This window comes from Phycomyces blakesleeanus, assembly GCF_001638985.1.
Source record: "Phycomyces blakesleeanus NRRL 1555(-) unplaced genomic scaffold PHYBLscaffold_2, whole genome shotgun sequence".
NCBI lineage: Eukaryota > Fungi > Mucoromycota > Mucoromycetes > Mucorales > Phycomycetaceae > Phycomyces > Phycomyces blakesleeanus.
Window position 1 is genome coordinate 2,777,505 of NW_017265135.1, and position 16,970 is coordinate 2,794,474.

The following is a 16,970-nucleotide window of genomic DNA, read 5'->3' on the forward strand; positions in this document are numbered from 1 at the left end:
GAATTTGAGGGCTTTTCTTCTTAAACTTTTTTTTCTTAAAAAAAAAAGCAAACAAAAAAGCAGAAAAAAAACAGTCAATTTTATACACCTTCTTACTCCCATTACCCTCGTTTTCTTAATTGTCATGGTTAGACTCACTACTATTGGTGCCTATGTTGTATTGGCGTCTCCTTTGGTGTTTGCACAGAGTAAGATGACCTTTAAGCCATTTTCAGTTTCAACTTTAGATATCCTTTCTCACTAAGAAACTGTTGCTTCTGTAGGCTCAACTCCTTCTGCCAGCACTCCAGTTCAAGGTATTCTTGCTGAGGCCTCAAGTATCCTTGCCAACGCGCCTATTCGCTCTCTTGTAGGAGAGGTAGAATATACAATGTCAAATAGCTGAGGATTCATAAATGTAGACTGATTTTTTTTCATAACAGGCTACATCTGCAGTGGGTGCCTTTCCAAGTGCTGTCCATAGTTCTGTAAGCAGCATACTTTCTGTGGCCAACCATCCTGTTATTTCGAATGCAGGTCCCAATCCTGCTGCAACAGCCGCCCCCAAATCTATTCCAAAGGCTACCGCTGCCCAATCTGGAGCTGCTAAAACCAGTGTTACAGGAATAGTAGTATTCATTGCCGTCCTTGGCTTGTTCCTTTAAATCTCCCCCGACCATCCATGCATTCAGTTTTTCCATTAAATCATACCAATAAAGAAACTCCTCTTCTTTTTATTGACGAGATTCTATGTTCTTTTCAATATTTAACTATATCCTAATATTATAGGGTGATGAAATGTACTTGATATTTATGAATTCAAAATTTGCCATGTATCAAAAGTTATACTATTAAAGGTCACAATTTTTTGCCTAAATTTTATAGTGAGCTTATATCTCAAGTGATTTGTGTTTTTTCACTTTATTATATAACTTGCGCCTATTGTACTTATACTTATACATTCTATACGTGAGTGAGTGAGCAAGGGAGCGAATTAGTGAGTGTAGATTACCTTTTCTCATAAAGCATAATAGCTATTAACTCCTCTTTTTATGGTTTTATTTTTATTTTTAGTAATATAACATGGACCGTAAACGTAAAAACGATGAACCTCATCACGATGTCAAAATCAATCATACTTCATATAATGCGGATGCTGCATCTGGTGCACATCGTGTAGCCCAGCATTACAACCAAAGACCTGATGTTGGTGTAGAAAAGCGTAAAGAATCAAAGATCATCCGTCTCCGAAGCTTCAACAACTGGGTCAAGAGTGTACTGATCAATACTTATGTTAAGCCTGGATATAATGCATTTGACATGGGATGTGGCAAAGGAGGAGATCTGATCAAATGGGCAAAGTCACGAATCAGACATCTTGTAGCAGCAGGTAAAGAAACTCTTTACGATTAGATCAGACGACTAACAAGCATGGTGATCTAAATGTAGACATTGCTGATGTCTCACTCGAACAAATGAAGGATCGTTACAAAACTCTACGCGACCGTTCATTTACAGCGGAATTCTATGCTATGGACTGTTATCAGGTAAGATATCCTGAGATAATATGGAAGTATAGTTCGTGTAAATAACACTTTACATACACACACACAGGAACCTATTGCACCTAAATTGAAACCAGATTTAATGCTTGACGTTGTGTCAATGCAGTTCTGTCTTCATTATGCATTCGAAAATGAAACAAAGGCTCGCCAGATGTTGGAGAATGTGAGCACGCGACTGAGATCAGGAGGTTACTTCTTTGGAACTATTCCCGATGCCAACTGGATCGTAAAGCGAGTGCGTGCAGAGCCGAAAGGCTCATTTGGATTTGGAAATTCGATTTATCACATTGATTTTGAGGGTATTGAAGAAGACGAAAGTGGAAAAAAGGTTGGATTTACAAAGTATGGATGCAAATATATGTTCCATCTTGAGGATGCCGTCGACTGCCCAGAGTATTTGGTCAATTGGCAGACATTGGAAAAGTAAGTCTGAGAATATATTTTATTCTTCTTAATGTGTATACAAGCTAGGTACTTATATGAGCTCACGTAGATTGGCAGGAGAGTATGGCTTGATATTGAAGCGCAAGGAGAACTTTCATGATCTTTACAAAACAGCATCACAAGAAGAAGAGTTTGGTAAATTACTTCGTCGAATTGGTGTTGTAGGTGGAGCTAATCCAGAAATGAGCCCAGAAGAATGGGAAGCAGCAGGTAAGTTTTTCTTGTTTGGAAGCCATTTTGAGATAATCTGTGTGTGTGTGCGTGTGCGTGTGTTTTATTTATATATATATATATATATATAATCTGTACAGCTATAAAATAAGTATAGGTATGCTTATCCATATAACTAATATCAAAATTTAGGCATTTACTTGGCCTTTGTGTTCCAGAAAAAGTAACAGAAATAATAAAAAAGAAGTTACAGGTTTATTTAGAGAAAACAGAGAAGGGAAAAGGGGGTTTTACACAAAGTTATGAAGTTAATTAGATGCAGAGAAGAATTAGGGCTATAAGTTTAAGCAGAAAGGGCAAGACCAACTCTGTCGTTACCAAGATCGTAGATGCTATAGAACTTGCGCAAGAAGACATCACCGACTAAAGAAAAAAAAAGATAAATAAGGAATTATGATGAGTAAAAGCATTAAAACAAAGTAAATATATTATTTGCTTACCAATCCAGATGGGGCCAGCAGGCTCAGGGATATCCATTCCCATAAATCCGGAGATACATTGGTTCTGCATCTGGAGAATATAATCTTCAGCAGTCAAGCAGAAGTCCTTGCCATTGAAAATAAAGCAGAATTCAGGCAAATCGGGGATTCTGGCACAGTCAACGACGTACTGTCCAGCCCAGTTCTTTTCGGCGCCGAATTCCTTGTTCAAAAGGTCAGCAAATGCAGTGGGGCAGACCAAGAGAGATGAACCAGTGTCAATGGCAGCATTGATAGGATCCAAATCAAGGGGTTCACCATCGAATCTGATGTCGTCCAATTGGATTTCCCAGTAACCCTTGCGAACCACAGGAGACCATGCGATGTCTCCAACGTAGTGAGCGGGGTCAACACCACCAAGGACGAGTTCGCCACCGTTGGCTTCATCGCCGTTGTTGGCATCGTTGAGCCAGAATGAGAATACAGGCTCATCAATCAAGTCACGGTTGACGAGGTTGTAGAAAGGAGGGACGACCTTTTGGACAGCAATGTTGTCATAACCCATACCAAGAATGCCATCAAACTTGGCAAATGCAAAGGTGAATCCGGGTTCCTTGACAGACTCTGCAAAGCCTTGGTTTTCAAGCTCAATGCCGCCAAAGTTTACTGTGTCCTGATGATAAGAAATTTAAGGGTTAGAAAAAAAAGAAAAAAAAGAAAAAAAAGGGCAACGTCATTTTGTAAATTATTATTTACCTGGCTAATGAAACCTTCAAGAGAACCAGTTCCGTAACGGATAGCAAAATCAGTACCATTCTCACTGAAGGTGCTAGATTTTGTGGATTCATAGCGACGATGAAGGAAACAGGCAATTGAGCTACATCCAGAAGAAGGAACCCATAAGTTGGAGGAACCGGTATCAAGAACAACAGTAAAAGTCTGAGGAGGAGTTCCGATATCAATTTCACCATAGTACTATATAAATATAAATAAATAAAAAAATATTGGGTGATTAGTCTTTTTTTTTGTTGCCTAGAAATTACTATTATTTATTTTACCTGGGCGTTCATATAGTTTGACAAAGGTACACCATGTTCAACACGACCATCGGCATCAACCTGGAATGGCTGGGCATTCTGGGATTGACTGCGCTGGGAGCCAAAGTACTTTTGGGTGAGGTATTCACCAGTGTGAGAATAACGCTGGAGTTTCTCAGCGGAAGTCTCGACGGTCTTCTTTATAGGTACTCTAGAGTTATTTTAGAATATGTTATTATTACTGCTACCATCTGGTATCTTGTGTATTTGTGTTTGATTTCCTACCTTTGGATAGCAGCATCGGCACCAATAGCCAAAAAGGTGGAAATGATAGCAGAAAGAGTAAATAACTTCATGGTTGTAAAGGTAAAAGAAAGGAAGACGAGAGTTGAAACGATAGCTGAAGAAATAGGTAGTTTCTCAAGCAAGTCAGTTGATTGGATGATGTCATACGCTGCTTGGCGTTGGTTTGTGTGTACGTATATTTGTGTACTCCCAAGAAGTTGCTTTTTTGGTATCCCCTTGTTTTTGATAGGGCATTTTTGAGACAAATAAAGTGAATTGATAATATAAAAAAAATCTAGAATAAAATAAAATAAAATAAAATGATATAGATAGAAAGAGAAAGGCTATGAAATCGTAAAATAATTATAGTAAAAAAATATGTATAGTATATAATAGATATATCTTTCTCTTTCTGTGTATAAGTGTAAGTGTAAGTGCAGGTGTAAAGTGTAGGTGCAGGTGCAGATGTGTGTATATGTATATATGTGTGTGTATGTGTGAGTTTATGTGTGCCTGTTTTGGTTGTGAGTTGAGTGTATGAGTTGAGTTGATTCTGGTTCTGGGTTTTCCTTTTTTAGTGCTTCTTGTGCTTCTTGTGCTTCTTCTTTTGTTTTTTTTTACATGTCAGACTCTCTGTTCCTGTGCGAAGAATCACTCATACGGTTGTCACTCATCCGAGGACTTGCTCTGTAACTGTTCCGTCCTCTTCCTCTACCACGTCCTCTGCCATCACCAAACTGTGAAGTAGGCCGATTTATAACAAGTCTGTTGTCCTTGAATAGCTTAATTGACGAGTTAATATCACGACATAAAGCGGTCAAGAGACTAATTGAGTAATTAGTTAATTATTTGTTTACCTTTCCGTTCATAGCCAATGCGTTTTCCAGGGCAACAGAGTGGGCAAAATCAACATAACAATGAGCTTTAGGCAGTTGGGTGGTTTGATCGACGGGAAATTTGACTGCGGTAACCTAGGCACAAAAAGGTTAGAATTTGGATTGGTGCGGGTCAGATAGAAATGAACGAATGAATGAACACTAAAGTCTTACTGTGTCACGTCCGAATAGGGTTCTGATCTCACTCTCCGTCACTGTTGTGTTGGACAGTCCACCTACATACGCCACATACAGACTACGTTGCTGTTTTGGTACAAGGTCAGGCTGCGTAGTGAAACGATTGATAATTGATATAAAACGTTATTTCTCTTTTCTTTTATTTTACTTACAACACTTGATCTCTTTGTGTTCTTGTGACTGTAGTTCGAACCATAACCACCGGAAGTGTATCCCACGTTTCCATCTTCCTTTATCTCTCCCTTCCACTCATCATCGGTTTGACTAGCAGCCGTAGGAGGATCCTCCCACTCACTCTGTCTGTATTGGTTAGGTTTTTCGGTGGGTCCTGGGCTAGTTGAGCCCAAATTGAATAACGGAGAAGCGATTGTCATGTGAGCACTACTGCGACGATACGAAAAATTGAAGCCTTGAGAACGAGTCTCTGCACTGACACGTCCATGATTGACATCCAGCACCACCCAGCCAAAAGCAGCATCAGGGAGATTGAAATTCCACATGTTCTTAAAAGCCTGCTCATCTCTATCAGGCCCAGATGACGAAGATGAACTAGAGAGCTCAAGTTGACCAGCAGAATCCTGCTGCAATGAAGGAGGAAGGCGATTTACAACCATCAAGGCATTTTGTAACAATACTGTCTGTCGCTCGTCCACATAGTTTTCTACTTGCTCTTTGATAGCATCCCAGAGTTGCAAGAATCCTTGTTGTGATTGAATCAAACGCTCGCGATAATGTTCCTGGTCGGGCTGACACGCAAACTCGTTGTACGATATTCCATACCGGAAATGAAGACCAGCCGAAATAGTAAAATCAGCCTGAAATGATCATAAAAATAAAATAAAATAAGCAAAAATAAAAGAAAAATTGTCGCATAACTTTATCAGATCACTTACTCTCAGCACCAATGCAAGCTGGGCTAAAAGGCCTTCTCGGCCTGGACTGGCATGAGTAACAAGGATCCTGGTTTCTGAACAGGCATATACACGTTGGGCAGTCTCGACAAGTTCTCCAATCTGAAGTGCTGTTGTCCACATAGTTCCCAGTCCACCTGCAATTGTGTCCGTGCCTTCGCCATTGTCAAATAATTTGTGTTGAACCACTGCACCTCCCAAACCAAACAATCGGAGTGAAACACCACCAATGTCCAACAGGTGAGAAGTAGCCTCATCAAGCAAAAACAAATTGTGGATCTTGTATTCGCCCGATCTAAATCGTTCGATAATTGCTACATCTTCGCATGCTCCCCAAACAGTATACACCGGGATATCTAATTTTTGTTCACCCGAAAGGTAAGCCGGGAATTCAGACAATAACGTCTGGGGTGATTGCTCAATTGTACTGCGTATCTGCTCAACAGGAGAGCTGTTCAATCGAGTTCGTACATGAGGAGGAATTAATGTACTGTACTGAACCAAATGTTTCAATGTTCTATATAACAATTGTAAGAAGAGAAAAAGAAAGAAAAGTTTAGGTCATATTGATTAAGCAAGGCACCATTTTTTTTCTTGTATAAATCTTCACATCTTAACAAATAGATAAAATAAAATAAAAAGTTGTACCTGTCACTGATACGACTGAGACTGGAGCCATCTATAATTTATTGAGTTTTGTGATGATTACCAAGCATTAACTTTACCATAAAAACCAAAATCACCAGTGTGAATAATGAACTGAGCATCCGCGTCGCGTGCGAGAGCATTGAGCTGAGACAGGTTTCCTAATTCAAGATGGTTTGGATGACAATATTTCTTTTTTGGAATCTCATTAATAGTTAAAAAATCTGGTTTTTATTTTATACCTCTTGCGTCTGCGATGCAAAGAATTCTCTTTCCATCGACTGTCATTGTACGAGCACCACTTGGCTGTGGTGATAAATGTGTAGGCATGGGACTGTCGCTCATGATGTAGATGAAGAAAAGGAGAGAAAAGGCGCGGAAGTTTAAAGAACTGTAATAAAAAATAATAATAATAAAAAATTAAAAGTAATTAATTTATATTTTTATATTTTTTATTTATTTTGAGCAAGAATATTGTCGCTATCTGGACTTTAGATATCGCCTATTTAATTACACAAATGCTAATTATATATATATATGATATATTTGCTTCCATAATTTATTTTTTAAAATTGTTATATTTTATGAATATAGCCTGTTCGAGGATTACCTTGATAATTTTTAACGTCTACTTTGTTACATACTTGATCTTTTGATTAAGCTTTTACATGTATAAAGGCTGTGGTGAAATTTTATTATCAGAAAGTAAAAAATAATAACACCAGGACAAAAGACGAAATACAAAAACAAATTGATGATCTTTTACGTAAATTCACAACACTTGAACACAACTAAATTGATTTTTAATAGGCGCCTTTATTAATTAAATCACAGAATAAATTGAGCTTATCTTAACAAAAATAAAAAAGTATTATATCCCTGAAATTTAAGCTTATGTATATATTTACAACAATAACCCATTTTATAAATCTGATAAAAACAAAATACTCGCCTCGATATACAATAAAATATAGAACCGAGCACGAGCTCAAAGATCTCATATAAATACAACATGATGCTGTATTTTAAAGCACGCCGCACGACAATCTCATTTAATTATGCAGTAAAAAACCGAGTAGTTGAATTCTTATTACATAGTGTTTATTATAATGATTCATTTCAATTCGTCTACAATTCCATCAAAGAGGTATGGGATTTCCTTTCTTTCACAAACTTTTTTATTTATTTATTTTAGTAAGTGCTGTACAATGGAAAGATAAACTTAGAACTGCATGGCGTGGGGGAACTGACCCTTGGACAAGCCAAAGGTGGAGCTCAAGTACTGACGGAGGAGAGGGGTCTTGGCGGCAGCATCAATGATGGCCTTGTCAACGACCTTCTGGTCAGCAGCCTTGGAGGCGGGGAAGGCAGCCTTCTTCTACTCAATTGTTAATTAAGAACATATTAGAAATTTTGTTTCACATCGTTTTGTTTTAATATTTAAAATTTTAGAATAAATATCCCCACAAATAACAAAAAAAGGTTTAGCTAATATGCATATATATGTCCAAATCCTCCTCCAAATTCAAAAATATACAATTCATATATAAATGGTTTCTCTTCCCCCTCTTTTTAAGAAAAACAACCCCGTTGCCCTCCATATAAACTATAAAAGAAAACCCATATTTAATCTTACCTCGGCACCCTCAAGGAAACCCTGTGCCTTGGCACCAGCAGCCTTCTTGAAGTAGGCGTCGTTGATCTTGGCATCCAACTTGACGGAGGAGACATCGATCTTAGTGGAGGTGGCAAGGACGTAAGCCTGGTTGACACGACGGAGAGGAACGCCGTTGATCTTGAAGGGACCAGTGACCAACAAAAGACCACTGTCGAGCTGCTTCAAGGCAACAACGCGCTTTCCACGGTGACGACCGGCCAACAAGATGACAACGGTACCGGGGGTGATGGTGGCACGGAGAGCACCGATCTTGGAGACCTTGCGGGACTTCTTGGGCTGGGGAACATCCTCAGCGGGGTAGAAGCGATCGGCCTTCTTGGCAGGAACAGTGCGCTTGGAACCGTTCTTGGCACCCTTTACATCGACAGTCTTGTCGGTGACAGCCTTCTTGGCAGGGGCAGCGACAGCCTTCTTCTGACGCTTGTGGAGGGCCTTCTTGGCGAAGGTGGTCGAGCGACTGAACTGGGCAACGCCGGGAACGAGGAAGCTGTTTCTGGGTGCGTGCGGCATAGTAGCTGTTATTATTGTTGATGTTGTTGATATTATTGTTGTAATATTATTATTTATTTAAATATAAATATAAATATAAATGGAAAATGAAATATAAAAAAAAAGATAAAATCATTAGAATGTTGAACATTTCATTTAGTCTCCACACATCTTGCATTGATATATTGATTATATTATAGCTCCAGGATTCATCCATCCAGACTTGTATTAAATTATCTCATTTAATCTCATTTGATCTGATCTCATCCATCCCCCCGTTTATATCCATCCATCTATGTTATTCATCTATTCATCCAATGGCTATGTACCTACAATAGCGAAAAAGAGGGTGGGCAAGCCTAAAGGTCGGATGTAGCTTAAAGCGACCCTCGATCGGGTTCCAAGTGTGACGTGTGACTTTCATTTACATTTGGCCGGCCAAAGTACAAAAAAAAATGTAAATATATATATGAGTATATCTATATACACACACACATATATATATATATTCAACACACGTATAAGATAAATAAATAAGCACAAAGCCAAATTCTTTATTTATTTATTTTTTACTTTCGTCATGGACAGTATATTTAACTACCTTCACTGGGACACCCCCAAACTACCGCTTGTTGTAGACACTTGGACATATGAAAAACTGCCTACATACCACATTCCTGTTCCTACGAAATTTGTTCCAAAAGCAGATGTACAAAGAGATTTAAAAAAAGACAACATGCCAATTCACAAATCCACCAAACGTGTATGGGCGCCTGACCCAACCCTTTCACCTTGATAGAAATAAGCTTTTTGTTGCTTGTTTGTTTACAAATTTCTGGTGTTGTGTTGTGTACATCGGGTGCGATTGAATTGTATAGCAATTACAGATAATAGGCACAATTACATAATAAAAATAATAATAATAATAATAATAATAATAATAATAAAATAAAAGATACTTATTTGTTGTGAACAGCGAGTTCGGTTACATATGCATGTATTATGATTAGTTCGTTACTGTGGTTACATATCCGACTATTCGAAACAAATCCAAAAATAATACAATGCATATTATGATATCAATAAACTGGCGTGCAACAATCCCATTTGTCCGTCCAGGTACAGCAACGATAGACATCATGTCTTTCGCGTGTGCCACATTTGATTGGCACATTAATTAATTTTTATATACAAAAAATAAATAAATAGAAAGAATAACCCACAATAGAAGCTTTGGATTTGATGGTGAGAGTGCTGGTTCCGTTGATTCTGTTGGTCAAACAGAAACATTTATGGCCAAATAGGCTTTCTTTTATTTTTATTAAATATATAAATCTATATATGTGTGTATTTATATATATCTGCACCTGTACCTGTACCTACACATATAACATATAATGTATGCCTATATCTTTATCTTGTACGACAATTTAGAATCGTATAAAACTATTCGACTTATCCAAACAAGATATTACTTCTTTTCCTTGTCTATTGTCTTTCTCTCAATCTAACCATGAAGCCGTTTTTCGTTGCCGCCCTCTGCTTCTTGTCAACCATGGCTGTTGCTCAGACCACTGATTTCTATATCACTGCTCCTCTTCCTGGAACTGTCTACAAGGCTGGGCAATCGTGAGTTACTTGGGTGAATAACGTTGAGAAAAACATTTAACTGATTGATCAATAGGGCTACCTTAAGTAAGAGAACCTGTTTACCAACGAAATATATATATATATATATATATACATAGTTTGGTCTTGTTTTTGTTCTGTTTATTAACTTTCAACAGCTTGGCTTAATGGTGTTGATACTGAGGTTGACGTTAACCTGCTGGTTGGAAACGACCCAGCTACCATGGTCAATTCTGCTTATTCATTCACCATTCCAGATGGTTCGGACGAAGAGTTTACTGTGGTGGTAAATATATTATTGTTTCCTATTGTTCTTCTTTTATGGAACATTAGATATAATGAATGGTTGTATTCAAATATACTTGTGTTACTAAACCACCCAATTTTAATTTTTCTTTATAAAAATAAAAAGATTCCTGCCGATCTTGACTCTACCAAAAGCTATGCCTTCCAGTTCTCTTACCTTAGCAATGGCGCCACGTAAGTTTGATGCTCTTAAACTCACAATACACACATACAAGAGCAAAAACAAAAGTGCATAATGCTAACATTTTTACAATTTTGTAGTAAAAATGTCTTTTCAGGCTCTTTCGTTGTAACTGGTGGCAAGACTCCCATTGCCTCTGGCTCCGGCTCTGGTTCTGCTGCTCAATCTGCATCTGTTACCGTCGCTCCATCTCTTCCAGCATCTGTAGTCCCAACTGCCGTATCTTCTCGCGCTTCAGTTGCTGCTCCATCTGCAATTTCTGCTCCTTCTTCTGCCGTCAGCCATGCCTCTACCCCTGTTTCTTCTGCATCTCCCAAGATTGCCTCTTCACCTGCCCCAAGTGCTTCGGTCAGTGTTCCTGCTGAGGGTGCTGCTTCCAAGATGCACTATACTCTTGCACTTGTCTGCGCACCCGTCATCTTGGCCATGTTGCTTTAACTTTATTGGCTTTGATTTCCTCGTCCTTTTTCTTTTCTCTTTCTTTTTCTTACACAAACCACCATGTAATTTTCACAAGTATAATAATAATATAACACTTTAATTTATTCGTATTACTATTAATCAAAAAATACACACACATACACAAAGAATGAAAAATGAAACGCTTGTGTAATCCTATTATATACGTATATTCGTTTCTTCATTTTTTTTTGGCAAGCAATAATATATAAATCGTAGCATCTTTCATATGTAACAAGGAAGATTTGTTTTTGTTGTACATGGATCTTTGTTTGATGTCACTCAATGTTAAATGAGTTATTTTCTTTTTATATACATACTTACACAAATATCAAGTCTTTGTAGCACACGATGATGGAAGAACTAGAATACCACTTTTGGTATCTATTTCAGTTTATTACAGCAAAGTGGCGATTTCTTATATAGTATTATTAGCATGATTTCCATCATAAAGACCTTTACTTTCCTTACTTGCTTACTTGTTCACCCTTTGTTATTCTTTATTTTCTGTGAGTTTACAGAAATATTTAAGAGAAATAAACCAAAAAAAAAAATGTAGAATGTAGAATATATATATATATACTTTTTGTTTCAAAATTAAAGCTATACCTACCACATCTAGACATTTTTCAAAAAAAAATATGGATAAATAAATAATGAAGTCGTGTTCATATTTTGCAATTTATTAAGTACCATCTATTTTATAAAGCGTTTTAAAGATAATTATGTTTTTGCTAATAAAGATATGTACGCATTAAAAGCAACAGGTTTTTCCTTATTGTTGATCTAAAGTTATATAACAGCCAGAATTATATTATACTTCTTACTCTAATTATTAAAAGAAAAATATTTCTTTATTACAATTCAGAGTACTTCTTCTTCTTCTGTTACTGTTGTTATAAGACAATTAGATATTCGTATTACTATTAATTCTTCAAAGCTTGTCAATATATTTTCTCAAGCTGATACAGTAGCTAAAACACATGCTCTCTGTGGAAACAGAAGGTAGGGACAGAAAATACATTTAATGATAAATGTTGCATGGGAATAAGTAAAGAAGAAAAAGATATGTAAATTGTAGGTCGGAAGGATCGGAAGGATTGTAATCAACCTATTAACCTTTTGATCTCGGGCTATTGTTGATTTACTAGTCGCAACTACTTGGGAAAACTTGCTTTTCTTTCTTTATTCTTATCATATATCTGTATTATAAGCCACTTGGTTCGCTTGTTTGCTTCCAATAAGGTACTAAAGTTTATTGGTACTAATGATAAAATAAATACATAAATAAATACATAAATAAAAAGGCTCGCGATTAATATTAAAAAAAGCATATGTTCCTTTTTATGGGAGATGTCCGCCAAACTAATATAGATTCTAGGCCAGTATTCAATATCCAGACTATACACATTACGTACATTTTTGTATTGAATATATGCATATTGATATTAATATAAATAAGCTTTTTTTGTTTGGTCTGTTTTTTATCTGGACATTTAAAATCAAAGATAATAATAGCAATTGATGCTATAAACTTGAGCCTCTTTTGGTTTGACACTTTCTGCTAAATTAGTAATAGTAGAAATGGCAGTAGTAAAAGCAAAATTACACCAAAATATAGATAGACGAAATACATTTATTCATTTATTCAAGTAAAAAATAAATAAATAAAATAGATTTTTGATTATAATATCAGAATTTTATTGGTATTATATTATATTATATTATATTATATTATATTATATGATTAAAAAACATATTACTATTCTTATTTAATTATTGATTAGTGGCTCTGGCAGCAGCAACAGAGGAAGATATCGAGGAGAAGCGGGACAGGACTGAGGCTGCCTCGTCGGACTCGGCGGTATTTGATTCGGTCTGGGGAGGAGTGGTTGGGGTAGCGGCAGGAGAAGTGTTGAGCCAGCTGTCGGTAGGAGTAGCCTCACCCGAACCACCATTGTTAGCGGGAGCCTGTGTAGAAGTAGCATCGGTAGGAGTAGCTTTGCTGGGAGCAGAGCTAGAAGGTCCCGAAGGCTTTGAATCCGAACCTGATCCCGAGCCTGATCCTGAAGAAGAGCTGGCACTGCCACTGCTAGCACTTCCGTCACCCTTGAACTTAAAGTCTTCAGAGTAGGACCACTTGTGCTTTGAATTTTGGCCGATGCGCATGAATACGGTTCCGGAAGGATAGTCATCGAGCGAGTCAACAGTGAATGAGTTTTCGGAGCACTTTGGCGCACCGTCTTTGGTCAGGGTTCCGATAATATCGGCATCTTTGGGATCGCCATTGAGCAACTGGATATCGCATGTGAGACTGCTGTCCTTGCCATCAGACTTCCATTTGATTGTGGCAGACTCTCCTGCTTTCCAGACGGTGTCGGCATCAGGGCTAATGATTCTGACTTTTGCGTGGGCTACGGCGGCAAGGATAGAAACAGAAGCAAAGATTGAGAACTTCATGATGATGATGATTATTATTATGTGTTGTTGTTAATTGAATAACGAATTAAAGAGTAGATGAAATAGATAGAACTGGAGGGTATTTGATAATATTTTTTTTCGAGGTGAATAGATGGAGAGTATTTATATGATTTTTCTGTTCCCTGGTAACAATAATCTAAAAAAGAGTTAAGAGATTTTTCAGTCTGAATTTGACAGCTAATAATCATCATTATTATTATTAGCATCATCGAAGCAGCCTAAAGAGTAAAAGAGTATAGTCTTAATCTCCAATAAAAGACTATTTCGTCAGTGACAGTAACACAAAGTCCTGATGTGGTTAGAAGACAGCTACGGTATATGTAAATTTCTTTCTTTCTGCCTTCTTTTCGTTTGACTGTCGTCACTTTTGACAAGTACTGTATAGAATGAGCTCTTCTGAGCTGTTTGAATATATATATTTATAAATTCCTATTGGTTTTACAAGTATATTCTTTACACAACACTCTTTAGTCTTTCTTTACAAACAGATCCAAACGTCATTTACAGTCGTTCCACTCGGAAAGAAATAGACGAAAAAATGGCTACACGACACTGTGGAAGCTGGTAGATTGATATTGGTGACGACACAACTATAAACTATACCAGTGCTAAATATAATGAGACATTATGTCTTTATATACATTAATGAATATTGTACAAAATCAAGGCTTATACCCTTATTTTCTATACACATATATATACAGGTATTTACTCTGTCTCATTGTATGATGATATATATTATTTATTAATACTATAATTATCGGGTAGTTTGAGTAATATAATATCACAAGTCTTTAATTTTCAATACATCTTCTTGGATATGTTTGAAAGCAAAAAATAAACAGTTTGACTCTCATTTCTCTCTCTCTCTAAAGACTAATAGAAACTAATAAAGGCTTAATTGTGTTTAAGGTTTCTTTTTTTATTTATTTACAAAGACTTGTATCATAATAAAGCACGGTTTTAACAGTAGCATTAAATCAAATATAGAAATATGGATATATTAATATATTAATATATTATCTTTTGCTATAATATAGTTCACTGCATTATATCATAGTTTCTTTTAAAATTGAATAGGAAAAAGAAGTACTAATATCATTGTTATTATTGGGGTTGCACCTATCAATGTACTTTATCGCTATGAATGAAAGACTTGTAAAAAGTAAAAAGATTTAAACTGTTTTTAGTATTCCATATTTAGAGAAATGCAGATCTTTATACAAGGAGGGGTTGTGGTGGTTATTGTGGTTATGGTGGTTATTGTGGTTATGGTGGTTGTTTGTACAAAAAAAAGAGAGAGAGAGGGGTCCTTTGATCGAGAAAATCCAGGACTTGTGTGTTTGTGTATGTAATACGAGTCAGGGTGTATAACCCGCTCTTTCTTTTACTTTTAACACATCTATACTACAACATGGCCTGGTTAATTTCCAATTAAAGTCTCCACCCCCACCAAAACCGCCCACTTTTGGCAAGATAGAGTATATTATGCAGTCAATTTTAATATGGTAGCTTAAAGAGAAAATAGGGACATTAGATATTGACATGTATTTAATGTTCAAATCTGGATAAATAAATAAAGATATATTTGGATAAGAGCATCCTTTTTTTATTTATTATTTATCTTTATTATATTCCTCATTTTCTCTTCTTTTCTTGTTTCCGGATGAGCAAAAATACATTAAAAGTAATCTAGGGCTTCTATACATATATATATATATAATAGAAAGAGGGAGAAGGGCAAGGGAGGAGAGGAGTAGGGTGGGGTGAGATAGGGGGGAGTATGGGTAGAATAAGGGGATCTTAACAAGCTATGAAAAAGGGGCTGGGCACAGGCTGACCAGTGACAAAGTCTAATGTGCCGGCAGTGTTTCCATTATATTATAAATAAAATATTTATCAAGCTTGGGTACAATTTTTTGTGCTATGGAATGATAAGTGTTGCCTTTACTTTCCATGTGTGTATTGTACTGTTATATATCATACTGTAATATAGTATAGTATAGTATAGTATATCATAGCATAGTATGTTGTAATATAATGTAGTATAATGTAGTATAATGTAGTAAAGAAAACATAGCCATAGCTTTTGATACCATTGGTTTAGTCGTGAAAGCTTCGACAGTTTTCATGACTTGTATCATGTTTTAATATTAATTCAACCTCTATTTTCTTTTTAATTCAGTATCAGTATCAGTATCAGTATTGAGGTTATCATTTTTCCGCGGTAACCAGTGTCAAGTCTCAATGAATGGTTTCAAAAATAGAGGTAGTTTTTGTGGTCATGAATAATCCTGATAAGGCCACTTCAGATCAAGCGAGATTTGAAAATAATAATTTTGGCTGAATAAAGACAAGTGTCATGTCGTGGCACGACCCACAGAAATAAAGAAAGAAGAATTGTATACAGTTGACAGCCTCGCATAGATTTTTGTATTATCTTTTGGTTGAATACTGGTATGTCGAGGAATAAGTGGTCTGTTACACTCTCTATATCCCTCATACTTCATTACACTGTTTGTATCCCTCATACCCCCCCCCCCCCCCCCTCCCCCCCTCTTTCTCTTGGTCAATTATTTATAATGTTTCTTATTTTAAAAAAGAAAAAGAAAAAGAAAAAAGGCTACCGGTTACTTGGCTCTTTAAACCGTATTAACAATTTCTATTACTATTTCATTTAGTCTTTGTGCGTGGAAATAAACCTTATCATCTTGTGAAGTGTTCTGGAGCTCTCCTGCTTTTATTTCCTTTTTACTTGTCAAGATGTTTTAAAATAAATAAATAAATATACTATATATATATTATGTGTGTGCAATTTGAAGTTATTTATTAAAAAAATATAGTAAATTGTGTATGTAGATATCTATATGATACATGGTATTGTTATTCAATTGTTCTCCTATAATATTCTGTGTGTATAAAATGTTTCAATATCAAGAATATAATAATGGTATACCATTTTCTATTTTAACTCCTGGGAGTAGCAGTTGTGGTCTGATATATGTAATAAGAGATAGAGATAGAGAGATCTACCTCCCATAATGTCTAATGGTGGCTTGAAGGGATCTTAGATTTATCATTGAACTTGTACCTCCCCTCCTTGATTTATTATATTTCATTCACACTATGACATATGACTCAATAATCTGCATGTCGTT

At 36.3% G+C, this 16,970-nt stretch overlaps 8 protein-coding genes across 8 annotated transcripts; 4 read left to right on the plus strand and 4 right to left on the minus strand.

The window, feature by feature from the left end:
• The first annotated feature begins 108 nt into the window (after positions 1–108).
• On the plus strand, positions 109–724 carry PHYBLDRAFT_75728 (hypothetical protein). Its single transcript, XM_018443091.1, has 3 exons — positions 109–188; positions 264–358; positions 423–724. Exons 1-3 carry the CDS (start codon positions 125–127, stop codon positions 642–644), a joined length of 381 nt encoding a protein of 126 aa, XP_018297980.1. The 5' UTR covers positions 109–124; the 3' UTR covers positions 645–724.
• Positions 725–1,155: 431 nt separating this feature from the next.
• PHYBLDRAFT_4214 (hypothetical protein) lies at positions 1,156–1,944 on the plus strand (the record flags this gene model as incomplete). Its single annotated transcript, XM_018440175.1, has 3 exons — positions 1,156–1,369; positions 1,429–1,526; positions 1,594–1,944. Coding segments are annotated over 3 exons (663 nt in total), but the record flags the coding sequence as incomplete, so codon positions are not given.
• Positions 1,945–2,229: 285 nt separating this feature from the next.
• On the minus strand, positions 2,230–4,032 carry PHYBLDRAFT_27674 (secreted aspartyl protease; the record flags this gene model as incomplete). Its single annotated transcript, XM_018439916.1, has 5 exons — positions 2,230–2,582; positions 2,660–3,311; positions 3,395–3,613; positions 3,697–3,886; positions 3,961–4,032. Coding segments are annotated over 5 exons (1,213 nt in total), but the record flags the coding sequence as incomplete, so codon positions are not given.
• Positions 4,033–5,857: 1,825 nt separating this feature from the next.
• On the minus strand, positions 5,858–6,877 carry PHYBLDRAFT_106023 (hypothetical protein; the record flags this gene model as incomplete). Its single annotated transcript, XM_018427932.1, has 4 exons — positions 5,858–6,461; positions 6,593–6,623; positions 6,670–6,750; positions 6,832–6,877. 4 exons carry the CDS (start codon positions 6,875–6,877, stop codon positions 5,858–5,860), a joined length of 762 nt encoding a protein of 253 aa, XP_018297983.1.
• Positions 6,878–7,666: 789 nt separating this feature from the next.
• PHYBLDRAFT_121561 (hypothetical protein) lies at positions 7,667–9,109 on the minus strand. The gene is made up of 3 exons (XM_018428812.1): positions 9,090–9,109; positions 8,226–8,782; positions 7,667–7,967 (listed from the first exon to the last, which is right to left on the minus strand). Exons 2-3 carry the CDS (start codon positions 8,775–8,777, stop codon positions 7,812–7,814), a joined length of 708 nt encoding a protein of 235 aa, XP_018297984.1. The 5' UTR covers positions 8,778–8,782; positions 9,090–9,109; the 3' UTR covers positions 7,667–7,811.
• A 227-nt stretch (positions 9,110–9,336) lies between these two features.
• PHYBLDRAFT_139957 (hypothetical protein) lies at positions 9,337–10,060 on the plus strand (the record flags this gene model as incomplete). Its single annotated transcript, XM_018430310.1, has 3 exons — positions 9,337–9,519; positions 9,767–9,875; positions 9,966–10,060. The coding sequence occupies 3 exons, from the start codon at positions 9,337–9,339 to the stop codon at positions 10,058–10,060; spliced, it is 387 nt and encodes a 128-aa protein (XP_018297985.1).
• Positions 10,061–10,269: 209 nt separating this feature from the next.
• PHYBLDRAFT_162995 (hypothetical protein) lies at positions 10,270–11,310 on the plus strand (the record flags this gene model as incomplete). Its single annotated transcript, XM_018434717.1, has 5 exons — positions 10,270–10,385; positions 10,441–10,451; positions 10,544–10,671; positions 10,798–10,865; positions 10,953–11,310. 5 exons carry the CDS (start codon positions 10,270–10,272, stop codon positions 11,308–11,310), a joined length of 681 nt encoding a protein of 226 aa, XP_018297986.1.
• A 1,638-nt stretch (positions 11,311–12,948) lies between these two features.
• On the minus strand, positions 12,949–13,859 carry PHYBLDRAFT_75733 (hypothetical protein). The gene has a single exon (XM_018443092.1). The coding sequence runs from the start codon at positions 13,789–13,791 to the stop codon at positions 13,108–13,110; it is 684 nt and encodes a 227-aa protein (XP_018297987.1). The 5' UTR covers positions 13,792–13,859; the 3' UTR covers positions 12,949–13,107.
• Positions 13,860–16,970: the final 3,111 nt, after the last annotated feature.